The sequence below is a fragment of the Carcharhinus amblyrhynchos genome, chromosome 20 (assembly GCF_965287045.1).
Source record: "Carcharhinus amblyrhynchos chromosome 20, sCarAmb.v2.hapA, whole genome shotgun sequence".
NCBI lineage: Eukaryota > Metazoa > Chordata > Chondrichthyes > Carcharhiniformes > Carcharhinidae > Carcharhinus > Carcharhinus amblyrhynchos.
Window position 1 is genome coordinate 36,210,710 of NC_137343.1, and position 15,726 is coordinate 36,226,435.

The window sequence follows — 15,726 nt, forward strand, 5'->3', positions numbered from 1 at the left end:
GGCATCGGCGTCAATCAGCCTCGCTTCTCCATGACGATTGGTCAGAATTGCCGTCAATCAGCTTCCACTCTCCACATTGATTGGTCAACACCGTTGTCAATCCCTCCTGTTCTCATTGATTGGTCCAAATCGTCATCAATCTGCTTCGATGGTCCACGATGATTGGTTGGTACAACTGTCAATCAGTCTTGATTCTCCATGGTGATTGTTCACTTCCACTGTCAATTAGACGGGAGGCGTGCGTCGTGCGTGTTGCGTCCCGGATGTCAAAGGTCACAGGAGTCAAAACAAAGGAGTTGCTGTCAGTCATGGTGAATGTGGCTGGAGAGAATGATTGGGGGTGAGAGGCTCAAACTCATTGCTCCATCTACTCAACCCATCCAGAATTAAACCGAGTGTTTCCGCCCCTGCTTTCAAATTGCAGTTGCAGCCAGCTTATTATTGTCTGTAGATGATGCTATGAGCTGGGCCTGAGACCCACACAAGCACAGCAGGAGAGCTACTTTGAATCATTTAGATATGAAGAGGGTGTCTCAAAATAGCACACAATTGATTCAACATTGTGCCATTTGTGATATGTAAATTTTTTTTAAAAAACTGCTCAAGATAAATGCTGCTTTTTTTCTCATCTTGCCCTTTTCATGTTTATGTCAGTAAAACAACTTTTCATTGCATTTAGATTTTTTTTTCCAATTTAAGAGGGACTGGAAGAAGATGCAGAGAAGGCACAGCAGCAATGCTGACAACGTCCCACCGGAAAGGCAAGTGTTATTTGTGAAACCTGTTGTTTAGGGTGGATAGGAGAGAAGGTAAAGGCTGGCACAGTGGTTGGCACTGCTGCCTCACAGCACGGAGGACCCAGGTTCAATTCCAGCCTCGGTCACTGTCTGTGTGCAGTTTGCACATTCTCCCCATGTCTGCATGGGTTTCCTCTGGGTGTTCCAGTTTTCTCCCACGTGCCAAAGATGTGCGGGTTAGGTTGATTGGCTATGTTAAATTGACCCTTGTGTCGAGGATTAGGAGGGTAAATATGTGGGGTTGTAGAAATAGGGCCTGGGTGTGATTGTGGTTGGTGCAGACTCAATGGGCTGAATGGCCTCCTTCTGCACTGTAGTGGTTCTATGCAAGGCACATGTTTCCGTTTATTTACGAAACCTGATCTTTAGAAGAGGCAAGTATCAACATTATTAATCTGATCCTTGGAATTATTTAGTAAATTCAAACTATTAACATTTGTTTATTCTGGGTAGTTACTCTTTAATCATTTTTGCTATGTTTAGATACTTCAGTTGGAAATAGAATCTTAATATGACTGACCCAGCAGAAGCAGATTTATTAAACTTGAGATGAATTTGAATTTTGGTTTAGCATAGTTTATATCTTTAGCAACATGGATATCCAGTAACACAGAGGTCCTGCCAAATTTAATGCCAGGACCTCATTTTAATTTTTTTCTTTCATTTCCTGATCACCAGCCATCCTGATTGAGAGATTGGCTGGCAGCTCAGCAGAAAGCCTGGCACTGACAGGCCACAGCAGGGAATACAGAGCAGGAAGGGAGAGTGAGATCCTGGTAAATGGAGGAGATCGTTGGTTGTTGGGTGAGTGATTAGTCGTGGGTCTTGTAATGGGGAAGCAGGTTTGCTTTGAGAGGCCATGGAAGATCACTCATCCTTTGACCCACAAGCAGCGCTGGAAAAAAGCACTTGCCTGCTGGAACAGCCTGCCATCATCATCAGGTAGCAAGCCATTAATATAAGATGATTGCCAATAAATGCAACAGGAAATTCAGAAGAAAACAACTTACTAAGTGAGAATGTGGGGTGCATTATGATAGGGAATAGTTGAAGTTCATGTTATAGATTCATTTAACAGGAAGCTAAGCAAGGATATGATGGATAAGGGAATAAATAGAATGGTGATAGATTATCTGAGCAAAGATGGAGAAGGCTTGAGCAGAGTATAAATGTTGGCATAGACTGGTTACGCTAAATGGCCTGTATATCTTATGCAATCCAATACTCTCTACTCCCTTCAGCTGTGGGCTTCCCAAGTTCTGGGAAACCAGGCCTGTAAACTCCCAAACTCTTGAGTCACACAGCCCCATTAAAATATTTACATTACACACCCCCCTCTGGAGATCAGATTAGTTGCATCCCCTGCAACCTGGCACCGTTAAAACTGAGAGTGGCTGCATTAGGGATTGGGTTGCCACGTTTTGAAACTTAAAGTCTCACCTCTATCAAAGGCCCTTGCAGGGTTGAGTGGAGTTAAAGATTCCCTCTTTTGTATTAAAAGTGACAAATGATGGGGAAAGGCTGGGGATAAGATTTGAATAAAAAAGCAAAAATGCAGAGAAAGTCATTCAGAAGTGAGTTGTAACAAAAGTGCTAGAGCTAATATTATTTCCTGCATGTCGCATTTTTGTTTCAAATTTCCAGCATCTGTTCTTTGACTTTATCCTTACTATTGCTGTTCAAGCAAAGTGTATCTTATAGTTGCCTTCTCTATAAATGTATTCATTGTCCTCCCTAATTATCTTATAACTTCTGAGTATTGCAAAACATATTATAATGATGGTAGAATATATTATAATAGTGTGTACGTCAATGTATATATCATCTTTGTGATACTGGTATATTTACAATGTTAGAAGCCAGTTTTAACGGCAATGTAATTTGCAAACTTGACTCTTTTCTCTTTTTAGGACAAGGAGTCAGACTGTGGGTTCAGAAACCAGTGTGGACGAGAATGGTGTTTTCGAAGGGCTCAAGCCTGAAAGCTCGTCAGCTCAGCAGATGTTCTCTGGTTTGACAGGTCTACAATCGGGCCCAATAACTGCTGCTTCATTCCAGTCTGGTCTAGTGCTGGGATCTTCTCTTAGCACATCAGTTGGAAGTGGAGATGTGTTTATTCAGATGACCCCACAAGAAGAGGGAACCATTCGCACAGAGAATATGCAGTACCATCATCGCCATCGGCATCATCATTATCACCACAGCCACCATCGTTCCTCTCTGCTACACGTTTCTGGTGATCGCCACGGAAATACAGAAGATGTCAGCGAAGACCCTGGCACTCCTGCCCCGGCACTTTCAGAGCTCAAGGCTGCAGTCACCTGGCTTCAGAAGGGCCTTCCTTTTATTTTAATACTACTGGCTAAAGTTTGCTTTCAACATAAGCTTGGTATGGGCCCTTAGATCCATCTGTTAAAATTGTGTTTACTAATAATAATCTGAGTGGGATGCATATTCTTTCTCAGTTACTGGAGTAGTTATGGCACTATGTCAAATCTTGTCCTTTTCCCTTAGCATCTCAGAACAAATTTTTTGGACCTTCTGTGTTCACAGCAAGCAACAGAATCTTTTCAGACATCTGTTCTACCCACAGTTGTGCATAGCTGCGCCCTGTTATGGCAGCTGCTCTACAAACACTGTAACTTCAAGAGCAGAAGGTGACCTGTGTAAGATCCTCATAATACAGCTAATTCATTTTTTAAAAAACCTGCCTTTTGTGCAGTATTTTTATTTTGTCACTCTGGAAACTCAATTTGTCAAATTATTTGGTTGAGGACGTGCTTAAGCATATATATCTAACCCTCCTTGAAAATAATAGGAGTGTGCGGATATGTGTCAATTTGGTTCAGTTTTTTTCTCGTGCCCTCTTGTGCTAGTATTTTTAGCAACCTAACAGAAACCCCAAAACGTTAACGATGAAACTAATATATTTCTTGAAAATAATAGGAGTGTGCGGGCATATGTCATCAAGGTTCAGTTTTTTTTGGCATCCTCTAGTGCTAGTATTTTTAGCAACCTAACAGAAACCCCAAAACATTAACGGTGAAACTGGTATATTTCTTGAAACAGTACTTAATTTTTTTAAAATTGAGATTAGTTCCATTGCATTTCAAGCTTTCCCTCAGCAGGTTAGCACTGCTGCCTCACAGCACCAGGGACTTTGGTTCGATTCCAGCCTTGGATGACCGTCTGTGAGGAGTTTGCACATTCTCCCCATGTCTGTGCGGGTTTTCTCCAAGTGCTCCCATTTCCTCCCACAGTCCAAAGATGTGCAGGTTAGATTGATTGGCCACGCTAAATTGCCCCTTTGTGTCCAGGGTGTGCAGGTTGGATGGATTTTCTGAGATCAATATGTGGGTTTACATGGATAGGCTGGGGGATTTGGTCTAGGTAGGGTGCACCTTCAGAGGGTTGGTGCAGACACAATGGACCGAATGGTCTGTTTTGCATTGTAGGGATTCTATGAGCTGCCAATATACCTGTCTAAAACCCAAAGAAAAGCATTTTTTCCAGAACTTCCTAAATGTGAAATTTTAATCAGTTCTTTTGTGATAAGAGGTCAGTAACATTCCTCATTTATTTCACTGAAACTTTAACACATAATGACTTATTCCTGACTGTGTCTAACTTGCAGATTTAAAAAGAGATGACCAACTAATTTGTATGTACCTTTCCTCTCTCCCTCAATTTAGCAAGAAGTTTATGAGCTTAAAAGTTACAGTTAAGAATCCAACAAATCTGCAGCCAACCAGGCTATACTAGACCCAGTGTTGTCCAATGAAATAGGAAGAATTGATAACCTCGTTGTGAAGGCACCCCTGAGTAGCAGTGATCATAAACATGATTGAGTTTCACATTCAGTTTGAGGGAGAGAAGCGTGTTCAAGACCAGTATTTTAAATTTAAATAAAGGTAACCATGAGGGCGTGAAACCTTGCTTAATATACTTAAGTGATAGATCAATAAATGTTCAATGGCAGACATTTAAAGGGATATTTCAGAATATATAGAACTGATGCATTTCAAAGAGAAAGGAAAAATTGCAAGGAGAGGGCCAACCATCTGTGGCTTTAAGAAAAAATATATATTTGCAAAGACAAGTGGGAGGTCAGAGAATTAGAAATTTTTTTATTCATTTGTGGGACATGGATGTCACTGGATGGCCAGCATTTATTGCCCATCCCTAGTTGCCCTTGAGAAGGTGGTGGTGAGCTGCCCTTTTGAATTGCTGTAGCCCATGTGCTGTGGGTTGACCCACAATGTCATTAGGGAGGGAATTCCAGGATTTCGACCACAAACTGCAAAGGAGCAGTGATATATTTCCAAGTCACGATGGTGTGTGGCTTGGAGGGGAACATGCAGGTGGTGGTGATCCCGTGTAGCTACTGCCCTTGTCCTTTTAGATAGAAGTGGTCGTGGGTTTGGACGATGCCATCAAAGGATCTTTGGTGAATTGCTGCAGCGTATCTTGTAGATAGTACACACTGCTGCTACTGAGCATTGATAGTGGAGGGAGTGGATGTTTGTGGATATGGTGCCAATCAAGCAGGCTGCTTTGTCCTGGATGGTGTTAAGCTTCTTGAGTGTTGTTGGAGCTGTACGCATTGAGGCAAGAAGGAGTATTCCATCACACTCCTGACTTGTGCCTTGTAGATGATAGATCGACTTTGGAGAGTCAAAAGGGGAGTTATTCGCTGCAGTATTCCTAGCCTCTGACCTGCTCTTGTAGCCACTGTGTTTATGCGACGAGTCCAGTTAAGTTTCTGGCCAATGGTAATCCCAAGGATATTGATGGTAACGCCATTAAATATCAAGCGGCAGTGGTTAGAGTGTCTCTAACCACTGCCTGGCATCTGTATGGTGCAGATGTTACTTGCCACTTCTCAACCCAAGCCTGGATATTGTCCAGATTTTGTTTCATTTGAACATGGACTGTTTCAGCATCTGAGGAGTTGCGAACAGCGCTGAACATTGTGCAATCATTAACAAACATCCCCACTTCTGACCTTATGATGGAGGAAGGTCATTGATGAAGCAGCTGAAGATGGTTGGATTTAGGACACTGTTACTATTGGGCTGAGGACACTGTTACTGTTACACTGAACTTTATGTGTTCAATATGAAGAGCATCAAAGAATGACAAAAAGATAGATATGGAAGAAAAAATGAGAGTACAAGAAAATGCAAGCCATATAAAGGTGGACAGTAAGATTTCCTATAGACTATAAGACATAGGAGCAGAATTAGGCCATTTAGCTCATTATGTCTGCTCCGCCATTCAATTGTGGCTGATATTTGTCTTATCCCCATTCTCCTGCCTTTTCCCCATAACCCCTGATTCCCTTGAACTCCATAACCCCTGATCAAGAACCTATTTATCTCTGTCTTAAAGATTCACCACTCTCTGGCTGAAGAAATTCTTCCTCATCTCTGCTTTAAAGAATTGTTTCTTGAGCCTGAGGTTGTGCCCTCTGGTTCTAGTTTTCCCTACGAGTGGAAACATCCTCTCCACGTTCACTGCAGCAGGCGACGGTGCAGAGGGACCTCGGGGTCCTTGTGCATGAGTCGCAAAAACCCAGCCTGCAGGTGCAGCAGGTGGTCAGGAAGGCGAATGGGATGCTGGCCTTCATAGCGAGGGGGATTGAATATAAAAGTAGGGAGGTCTTGCTGCAGCTGTATAGGGCATTGGTGAGGCCGCAGCTGGAGTACTGTGTGCAGTTTTGGGCACCGCACCTGCGCAAGGATATTTTGGCCTTGGAGGGAGTGCAGAGGAGGTTTACTAGGCTGATACCGGAGTTGAGGGGGTTGAGCTATGAGGAGAGGCTGAATAAACTAGGCTTGTACTCGTTAGAGTTTAGAAGAATGAGGGGAGATCTCATTGAGACGTATAAGATGATGAATGGGATGGATAGGATAGAGGTGGAAAGACTCTTCCCGCTCAAAAAAGACAGTAGGACTAGGGGGCACAGCCTCAAGATAAAGGGGGGGCGGTTCAGAACGGAGTTGAGGAGGAACTTCTTCACTCAAAGGGTGGTGAATCTCTGGAATTCTCTGCCCGTTGAAGTGGTGGAGGCTGCCTCGCTAAATATTTTTAAGAAGCGGGTTGATGGGTTTTTGATAAGAGAGGGGATTAAGGGTTATGGGGAGAGGGCGGGAAAGTGGAACTGAGCCACGACAGATCAGCCATGATCTTATTGAATGGCGGGGCAGGCTCGAAGGGCCAGATGGCCTACTCCTGCTCCTATTTCTTATGTTCTTATGTTCTTATGTTCTTATTCTATCCAGGCCTCACACTATTCTGTAAGTTTCAATAAGATCTCACCTCATCCTTCTAAACTACAACGAATATAGAATCAGTCTTCAACTGTTCATCATACGACAAGCTCTTCATTCCAGGGATCATTCTTGTGAACCTCCCCCAAGGCCAGCAGATCCTTCCCTAGATATGGGGCCCAAAACTGCTCAGGGGTCTGACCAGAGCCTAATACAGCCTCAGAAGTTAGACATTTAAAGATAGATAAGGAAGAAATAGACATTTAAATAAGAAAAGAATTTATAAAATGAGTATTGGACCTATAGAAAGTTTGTCTAGAGATTTGATAATAGAAAATAGGGCCATGGAGGATGAATTAAACAGACATTTTGCAACTGTGTTGACTATAGAGGACACAAGAAACATCCAGGTATAATAAAAGGGAGGGAGAACCTCTGGAAAATGACAGTCCTCAGCCAAATAAGGAGGATAAGCAAATTGTTCGGCCTGTAGCTGACCCCCTGGTCCAGATGGACTTCACCTAATGTATTGAAAGACATGGCTAATAAGATGCATTGGTTTTAATTTTCCAATATTCCCTTTATTCAAGGAAGGTTACATTAGATTGAAAGATAACAAATGTAACTCCTTCATTCAAAAAGGGAGGTCAAAAGCAAATTATAGACCAGTTAGCCTAACATTCCTGGCTTGGGTCACTGTCTGTGTGGAGTTTGCATGTGCTCATGCGTGGGTTTCCTTTGGGTGCTCTGGTGTCCTCCCACAGTCTAAAGATGTGCAGGTTAGGTTGATTGCCATGCTAAAATTGCCTATTAGTGTCCTGAGATACGTAGGTTAAAGGGATCAGCAGGTAAATATGTAGGGATAAGGGAGTAGGGCCTGGGTGGATTGTGGTCAGTGAAGACTCGATGGGCCAAATGGCCTCTTTCTGCACTGTAGAGTTTCTATGATTCAATCTGTCATAGGAAAAATGTTAGAAGCCTTTATTAAAGAGTTTATAGCAGGGCACTTTCCTTATTGGTCTGAATTGTTTAGGTCATAACAATAATCAATTAAGCAGCTGTCACCTAGGAATCTTGTTATGGTGGTATAATCACACAGTGCAGCAATGTTTGAGTTTGGTCCCTGCGATGTTAGCTACAAGTAAGCCATAATAACCCAGTACCAGAGAAGGATCATGATCATTCTAATTTGAAGGCATAAATGCATTTTGCCATTCCAAAGATGATGCCAGATAAGGCACCACGGTATTTCTCAGAGTGCCTTGAATACAATAGGTATGTAATTAATTCTATTTGTGCAAACAACAGTGGATCCAGCCATTACTTGTGTTTTTTTTTAAATATTTTATTCTTTTCTGAGGTACAAAGCCAATGTGCAGAGTGGACGGAGCAAGACCTTAATCCATCTCCTTGCTTACTCCAGAAAACAATTCATACTCAAATTCAAATTGAATCCAATTTATGGCCACACAAGAGAGAGAGAGACACCAAGCTGACAAGAACAGGCATTAAACCTGATCTCAGGCTTAATCGTACACCTGAGGCGAGATCCTCTGGCTTCCCTATGGTATGATTTTCATGACGCAACCTGCCGTTGGTCGGCAGTGGGATTTTCTGTTCCCGCTGCTGCCAATGGGATTTCCACTGGGAAGCTTGTGGCGGGGGGTGTGCAATCAGTGGAACCAGAGGATCCCACCAGTGTGAACAGCCAGAAGATCTCATCCTTGATCAAGCCCAAAGGCATCCAGTCCTTAGTTGTTAATTCAGCTATCTTGTGAAGGATGTTATGCTAAGACATAGATTTTTATCTTCTAACATCTTTACATTTATCCTTGATCAATATCACAAAATTATTTGGTCATTATTACATTGCTGAGTATGGGCATTTCTGTGCGCTTATTGGCTGCCACATTTCCTACATTAGTGACTGAACTTCAAAGCCTTTTGAGATATCTGATTTGTTAAAAGCACAATATGAATTCAAACTATTTTTTTGGAAAGGATTATCGTATGTGATACTAAATACAGAGAGCACGTGTTTTCTTTTTCCAAACAGGTATTGCTGTGTTAATTGGATTGGCAAGTACCTTTGCATATGCAAACTTAACTGTTAAACACCAAGTTTCTTTAAGAGTGAGTATCTTACTTTATTGGTGTATTTTATGTTGTCTTCAACAGACATTGCACTTTGTTAGAGTATTCCATCTCCCAACCAAAAAATATTTTCACATTCTTTTTAGTTTCCCACTTGTCTTTTGTCATGTGCTATTCTGCAGCTGAAGAGAAGCAGAATAGGATGGGTTGCCCTCCATTCATTATTTCCAGTTCTATCAGAATGTGCCTATAATCTATCTAGGACTTTCAATATTCTTCCTTCGCCAGGTTTGGTTAAAATTACTGGGTGGTCATTGGCACTCTAAACTTTAGGGTTCCTTGGGTATGTTTGTTATGTTTGTTGGGTTTGTTTAAATTCAATATAGTAAGAAGTATTGGCATCCAGTTTTGGCTAGATGAGTAAGCAATCACCACTTTTTAATGTTAAGAAATAACTGAATTTGAAAGATCATATCAGGTTCTGCTTCTCTAACCTGCAGTATTTGTTACCATATTGCCATTTCTTCTTTATTTTTTGACTGCAGCTAAGCCTTGACATTTTATTTTGCCTGGGGTATGGTTTCATGGGTGCTGACTTCCTTCCAGTAGCTCACCCAAATTGCCATCCTCATGTAAGCCCAGGAAATAGTAAGTCCTGACAAGCTGTTCAGCTATCAGAGAGCTTTACAACTGAGCCCAATCTGTCCTCCATCAACATCAATACAAGTGCTTTCCTGCAGGACCTGCTGGATAGCTGTCGGGAGTGGGAACCTTGCCTGTTTTCTCCTCTCAGTTGTAGCTCTCTCTTGCCATCCTGTCAGAGATCAACTAACTTGGCGCAGAGAAAGCCTGAAACTAATTACATTGTTTATTGTTCTGTCCATAGTTCCTGCTTTTGACATTTTGCAGGGCTGGAAAAATATTGTTTTGACTGTGTTACCTTGCTGTTGATTTATCAGTTAACAATCTTGCAGTGATTCTACATCATGACAAATCCCTCAAGATTGATATTATCTCAGACCAAATATATGGAACTTGATCCTGGCAGTTGAGCTTTCCTTAATATATTTCCTGGCAAAAATAGGAAGGTAAAATTGCTTTGCATTATAGTATAAAAATAAAGATTACAGAGCAATTTACAGTGGAGTAATCTCGTCTCCGAAGTTGAGATCACTTGTTATAAATCATTCCTTTTTTTTGTTGCTTTTGGACTCCTGGGTGAGCTCACTGCTTTGCAATTCTTCTTAAGTAGTTTCTTGTGTATAAAATGGAGAGTGTCATTCACTGTTCTTGCCACATGTTGCACTCATCATGTAGTGCACTTTCTAATTAATCTAAAGAGCTGCCTAATTATATTAAAGGGTCTGCTTGATATCTGACTGCTACTCGACATGTAGGCCCACTTGTGTTCTTAAAAATTATGTCACAATTATTTTTTGTAACCTAATAACGAGATTCCACCCCCCCCACCAAACACTTTGCCTCCAGGACTGCCCTCCCCCCAGGAATACATCCTTGGCATCTTCTTTATGCCACTTCATGATCTAATCTTCTGAAATGGTATCAGCTTCTACATACATGCTAATAACATCTACTTCTGCCTGTCTATCAGCTCTCTCAAGCCTTCAACTGTCTTTTTGTTTTTAGACTGCTTTTCCATTATCCAGGCTTGGTTAAGTTTCTAGTTTGTGTTCATAAGTATTAGTAGGACTGAAGCCTCTGTCACTATATCTATTCTCGTCACTGTTCCATTCCTCTTTCTAGCTGAATTAGTTGTTTTCAATGTCAGTCCTTTTCGAACTGAAACTGACCTTTTGACCTTGTATCTTCTCTAAAGACCATCTTTTCCAACCTCTAATATCCAACTCTACCTCAGCCCACCTACAGGTTGAAACCCTGTTAGTTGGGTGGCACAATGGTTAGAGCTGCTGCCTCATGGTCCCAGGGACCCAGGTTTGATTTCCAGCTTGGGTCACTGTCTGGGCAGAGTCAGCACGTTCTCCCTGTGTCTGCATGGGTTTCCTCTGGGTGCTCCGGTTTCCTCCCACACTCCAAAAGACATGCTGGTTAGGTGCATTGGCCATGTTTTAAAAAAAAAAATTCTTCCTCGGTATACCCGACAGGTGCTGGAGTGCGGCAACTAGGGGATTTTCACATTAACTTCATTGCAGTGTTAATATAAACCTACTTGTGACACTAATAAAATAAAATGAAATTTAAAACTCATTTATCTTTTACCATTTCCAGATCTGACTATTTCAGTGCACCCCTAGCTAGTCTCCTATCCTTCACCCTCCCTAAACTTCAGTTTATCCAGTACTCCGTTGGCTGGATCCTGCCCTTGCACCAAGTCCTGCTTACCCATCACTTCTGTCTTTGTTGACTGGCATCAGCTTTCAGTTTCTCAAATTCTCATCTCATATTGAACTTTCTTCATAGCCCTGCCCCTCACTATCTCTCACCCTTCAAACAACTTTTACAAACCTATTAGTTGGGGTGAGCAAAAAACTTGCTCAAAAATGTGGGGTTTAAGAATGGTATTAAAGGTGAGAGGGGGAGGAACAGAGAGCTATAGAAGGAAATTTCAGAGTATAGTGCTTAGATGAATGAAGGAAAAGCAATTAACAGCTAAGTGATGGAGAATCGGATTGTGAAGAGACCAGAGTCCTCCTCCAAACTCATCATTCCTCTGACTCTGGTTTGAAGGTGTTCATGGTGAAAGCAGTAACTCTGAGGATTTACGGTTATACAATGTAAACTTTTTGCTCTGAAAATAGCAGTTGCTACCTTCCTCCCTTCCTTCGTATTGGATCAAATGAAAGAGGTAGACTGTTTCACCTGTACCAGTTATTCCCTCAGATGACAGGCGGAGTACACTGCCCAAAATGTTGAGACCCATCAATTTTTCCAAGGAACTATTTTAAGATAATTTTTCAGAGAAAGTTTTGCATTGTGTAACCATGAATTTGTCTTCCTCGCTGTTAATATTTTCTCCCTGTCTTTACCCCTAAAGAAGAGTCATACAGACTCGAAACGTTGACTCTGTTTCTCTCTCCCCAGCTGCTGCCAAACCTTTCGAGTTCTAATATTTTCTGTTCTTATTCCAACATCTGTCGCATTTTGCTTCTATTTTAATATTTTCTTCTTTGGCTCAGCATCCATTTTTGGATTGTGCCTCAATTTGGGTCACTTTACTATGTTAAGTATTCTATATAATTCGAACTTCTGTTGTTGATCTCCTCTAGTGCTGCTCTTGATAGGTTAGAGCTTATCACATTTTATATAAGACCGGAACTTTATGCGTGTGAAGTGCAATGTATGTGCAATACCAACTTTTCAAAATCAATTTAAGGTATCATTAGTCTTGGTGAGGGGGAAAACAACCAATTCTTTAATTGTCGAAGCTTTCAATGTTCTTGTTTGTTTTTTTGGACAGGAGCAAAGATCAGTACTTGTGTGTCTGTGGATATTGGTGTTCCTCACTGGGAACACATTGTATTTATATTATACTTTCAGTGCCCAGGAGCTCTATAAAAGGTAAGATATCTGAGTATGTTATTGTTGTGTAGTTGTAAAATGGTATTTTAAAAAATGTATTGCTTTGCTTATTGTTGATTGTATTTGAATTTTTTTAATTTGTTCTCAGGATAGAAGCATTGCTGCCAAGTCCAACATTTATTGCCCATCCCTTGTTCCGCTGAGAATGTGATGCTGGTTCATCCCCTTAATAAACCACTGATAGTGGCTTCATACAACCGAGTGACTTGCAAGGCTGTTTGAGAGCAGTAAAGAGGCAACCACGATGGTGACCTCCTTTAAGGACTTGAGTTTTTAGGCTATAACTACTTCCCCAGCAGATAAAAGCAAAGTTATTGGTTAAAAAAATGGAATTAAGTTAAACAATATTAAAGTTATATTAGCTTCCTAATTCTCAACACAAGCAGAAGCATGAGTATTGATTCAACCATGCTTGACCGCAGTTTATCTATTCCTCAGTCTGAGAATATATATATGTATGTATTTATTTATTTTTCTTTCACAGGATGTGGGCTTCACTGGCTATGCCAGCATTTATTGCCCATCCTTAATTGCCCGTGAGAAGGTGATGGTGAATCATCCTCTTGAACTGCCTCAGTCTATGTGGTGTAGGTAGATGCCACACAGTAATGCCACTGAGCATTGGAAGGAGTGGATGTTAAAGGTTCAAGCATCTTGAGTGTTGTTGGAGCTACACTCATTCAGGTTAATGGAGAGTATTCCAACACACTCCTGACTTGTGCCTTTTTTGCTGGTGAACAGTCTTGAGGGAGTCAGGAGGCCAGTTACTCACTGCAGAATCCCCAGCCTCTGACCTGCTGCTGTAGCCACGATTTTTATGTGGCCAGTCTGCTTCTGTTTCTGGTTAATGGTAACCCCCAAGATGTTAATAGTAGGACATTCAGTGATATTAATGCCATTGAATGTCAGGGAGAGATGGTTGGATTTTCTCTTGTTGGCGTTCTAATTGCCTGTCACTTATATGGTGCGGATGTTATTTGCCATTTATCAGCCAAGCCTGAATGTTGTTCAGGTCTCGTTGCATTTGGTCATGGCCTGCTTCAGTATCTGAAGAGTAGCTAATGGTGCTTCACGTTATGCAATAATCAGCCAACAACTCCACTTCTGACCTTATGATGGAAGGAAGGTCATTTATAAAGCAGCTGAAGATGATTGGGACTAGTGCACTAGCCTGATGAACTCCTGCATTGATGCCTTAGGACTGAGATGATTGACCTCCAATAACCACAGTCATCTTTGTTTGTGCTAGGTATGGCTCCAAGTAGTGGAGAGTTTTCTGTCTGATTCACTTTGAATCCAGTTTTGCTAGGGCCCTGTGATGCCATGCTTAGCGCCAAGGTCTTGCTGCATTGGGCATGGACTGCTTCAGTATTTCCCAGAACTCTTGAGTTTAGCTTTTTTGTCCATGTTTGGACTAAGGCCGTAATGAGGTTAGGAGCTGAGAATCCTTGGCAGAACCCAAACTGAACATCAGTGAGCAGGTAATTGTTAAGTAACTGCCATTTGATAGCATGATAAACAACTCTTTCCATCATTTTGCTGATGAATGAGAGTAGATTTATTAGGTAGATGTTGGCCATTTTGGATTTGTCCTGCTTTTGGAGGACAGGATATAACTGGGCATTTTTCCACATTGACAGGTAGAATCAGTTTTGTAGCTGTATTGAAACAGCTTGGATTAGATTAGGATAAAGTTAGATAAAGTGTAAGTACTTAAAAGGTTGGTGGTTCTCAAAGCAGAAAGGTTTCCTGGTCCTCATGAGATGCAGCCCAGATCCCTGAGGGAAGTAAAGCAGGAAATTGTGGCTCTCGCCACAATTTTCTAATCCTGCTTAGGTATGGAAATGGTGCCAGAGGATAGAATGATTTCAAGCGTTTAAAACGGGGGGAGGATGATGACTGTGGAGTGATCAGTTAAACCTCTGTGGAAACCTTTAGTTATAAATCCAAGACAAAGTGAACTGGCACTGGGTAAAATATATGAATAAATAAAAGCCAATATGGAATTATTAACGGTAATTCCTGTTGGCCAATTTGATTGAGTTCTTTGATGAAGTAACAGAGAAGGTTGATATGTGGTAACATAGTTAGCTAAGTGAAGAAAACAAAGTAATGGAACAATTTTTTTTAGGTTGGAGAGGAGTGGTCAATAGAATTCACCAGGGATCGGTGTTGGGAACAGTGCACCTTTTTATGTATATTGATGACCTAAATTTGGGAATCTAGGACACAATTTCAAAATTTGTAGATAACTCAAAACACGGGCATGCAAAGTTTAAGTTTTTAAGATTAAGAAAGGGATACTAAGGGCAATTTTAGCATGGCCAATCAACCTAACCCACGTTATCAACCAGAACACCCGGAGGAAACCCATGCACACATGGGGAGAACTTGCAAAAGCCACATAATCACTTAAGACCAGAATTGAACCCTGGTCCCTGGTGCTGCGATGCAGCAGTACTAACCACAGTGCTACCCTTTGCCCAGCTTGTTGTAATGTTGAGTGACGGAGTGCAGTGCAGAAAGAGCAGTGAAGTGCACTTAATAATCACTTCAGAAAGCAAATTGGACAAATATTTAACGTGGAAAAATTTGCAAGGTTATCAGGAAAGAACAGGGAAATAAGTCACATTGGATAGTTCTTTCAAAGAGCCAGCACAGACAGTGGGCCAAGTGGCTGTTTTTAATGCTGTGTCATTCTGTGGTTACATGCAATAACATTGAACAGTTTTGGCTTTTTTTTTTCAATTTATGTGTTCTCCAGTTTTACTGTTATCTCTTCTAGGTTTTACTTCTCTAAAATTATAGGGGGCGATTCTCCCAGCCCACTGTGCTGCAGCGCAGTGAGCTGGGAGACATCAGCAGAGGTCGTTTAGTGGGCTGTCAGCTGTGCGCCTTAGCCTCCTCATGTCTCCGGGGCCCGGATTTCCAGAGTCATCAGCTCTCTGCCGGAAGTCATTACGGAGCTGATTTAAATATTATAATCATTGTGAAGGGAGGTCAGA

The 15,726-nt window shown here is 41.5% G+C and overlaps 1 protein-coding gene across 2 annotated transcripts in view; it reads left to right on the plus strand.

The window, feature by feature from the left end:
- The first annotated feature begins 267 nt into the window (after positions 1 to 267).
- Positions 268 to 15,726, plus strand: part of rnft2 (ring finger protein, transmembrane 2) — a 50,563-nt gene continuing 35,104 nt past the window's right edge. For both annotated transcript variants that reach the window (XM_080208408.1, XM_080208409.1), the window contains exons 1-5: positions 268 to 340; positions 680 to 761; positions 2,708 to 3,186; positions 9,126 to 9,202; positions 12,600 to 12,700. In XM_080208408.1, coding sequence (XP_080064534.1) covers positions 316 to 340; positions 680 to 761; positions 2,708 to 3,186; positions 9,126 to 9,202; positions 12,600 to 12,700 — 764 coding nt within the window. In that variant the 5' untranslated portion in view covers positions 268 to 315. The remainder of the gene's footprint in view (positions 341 to 679; positions 762 to 2,707; positions 3,187 to 9,125; positions 9,203 to 12,599; positions 12,701 to 15,726) is intronic.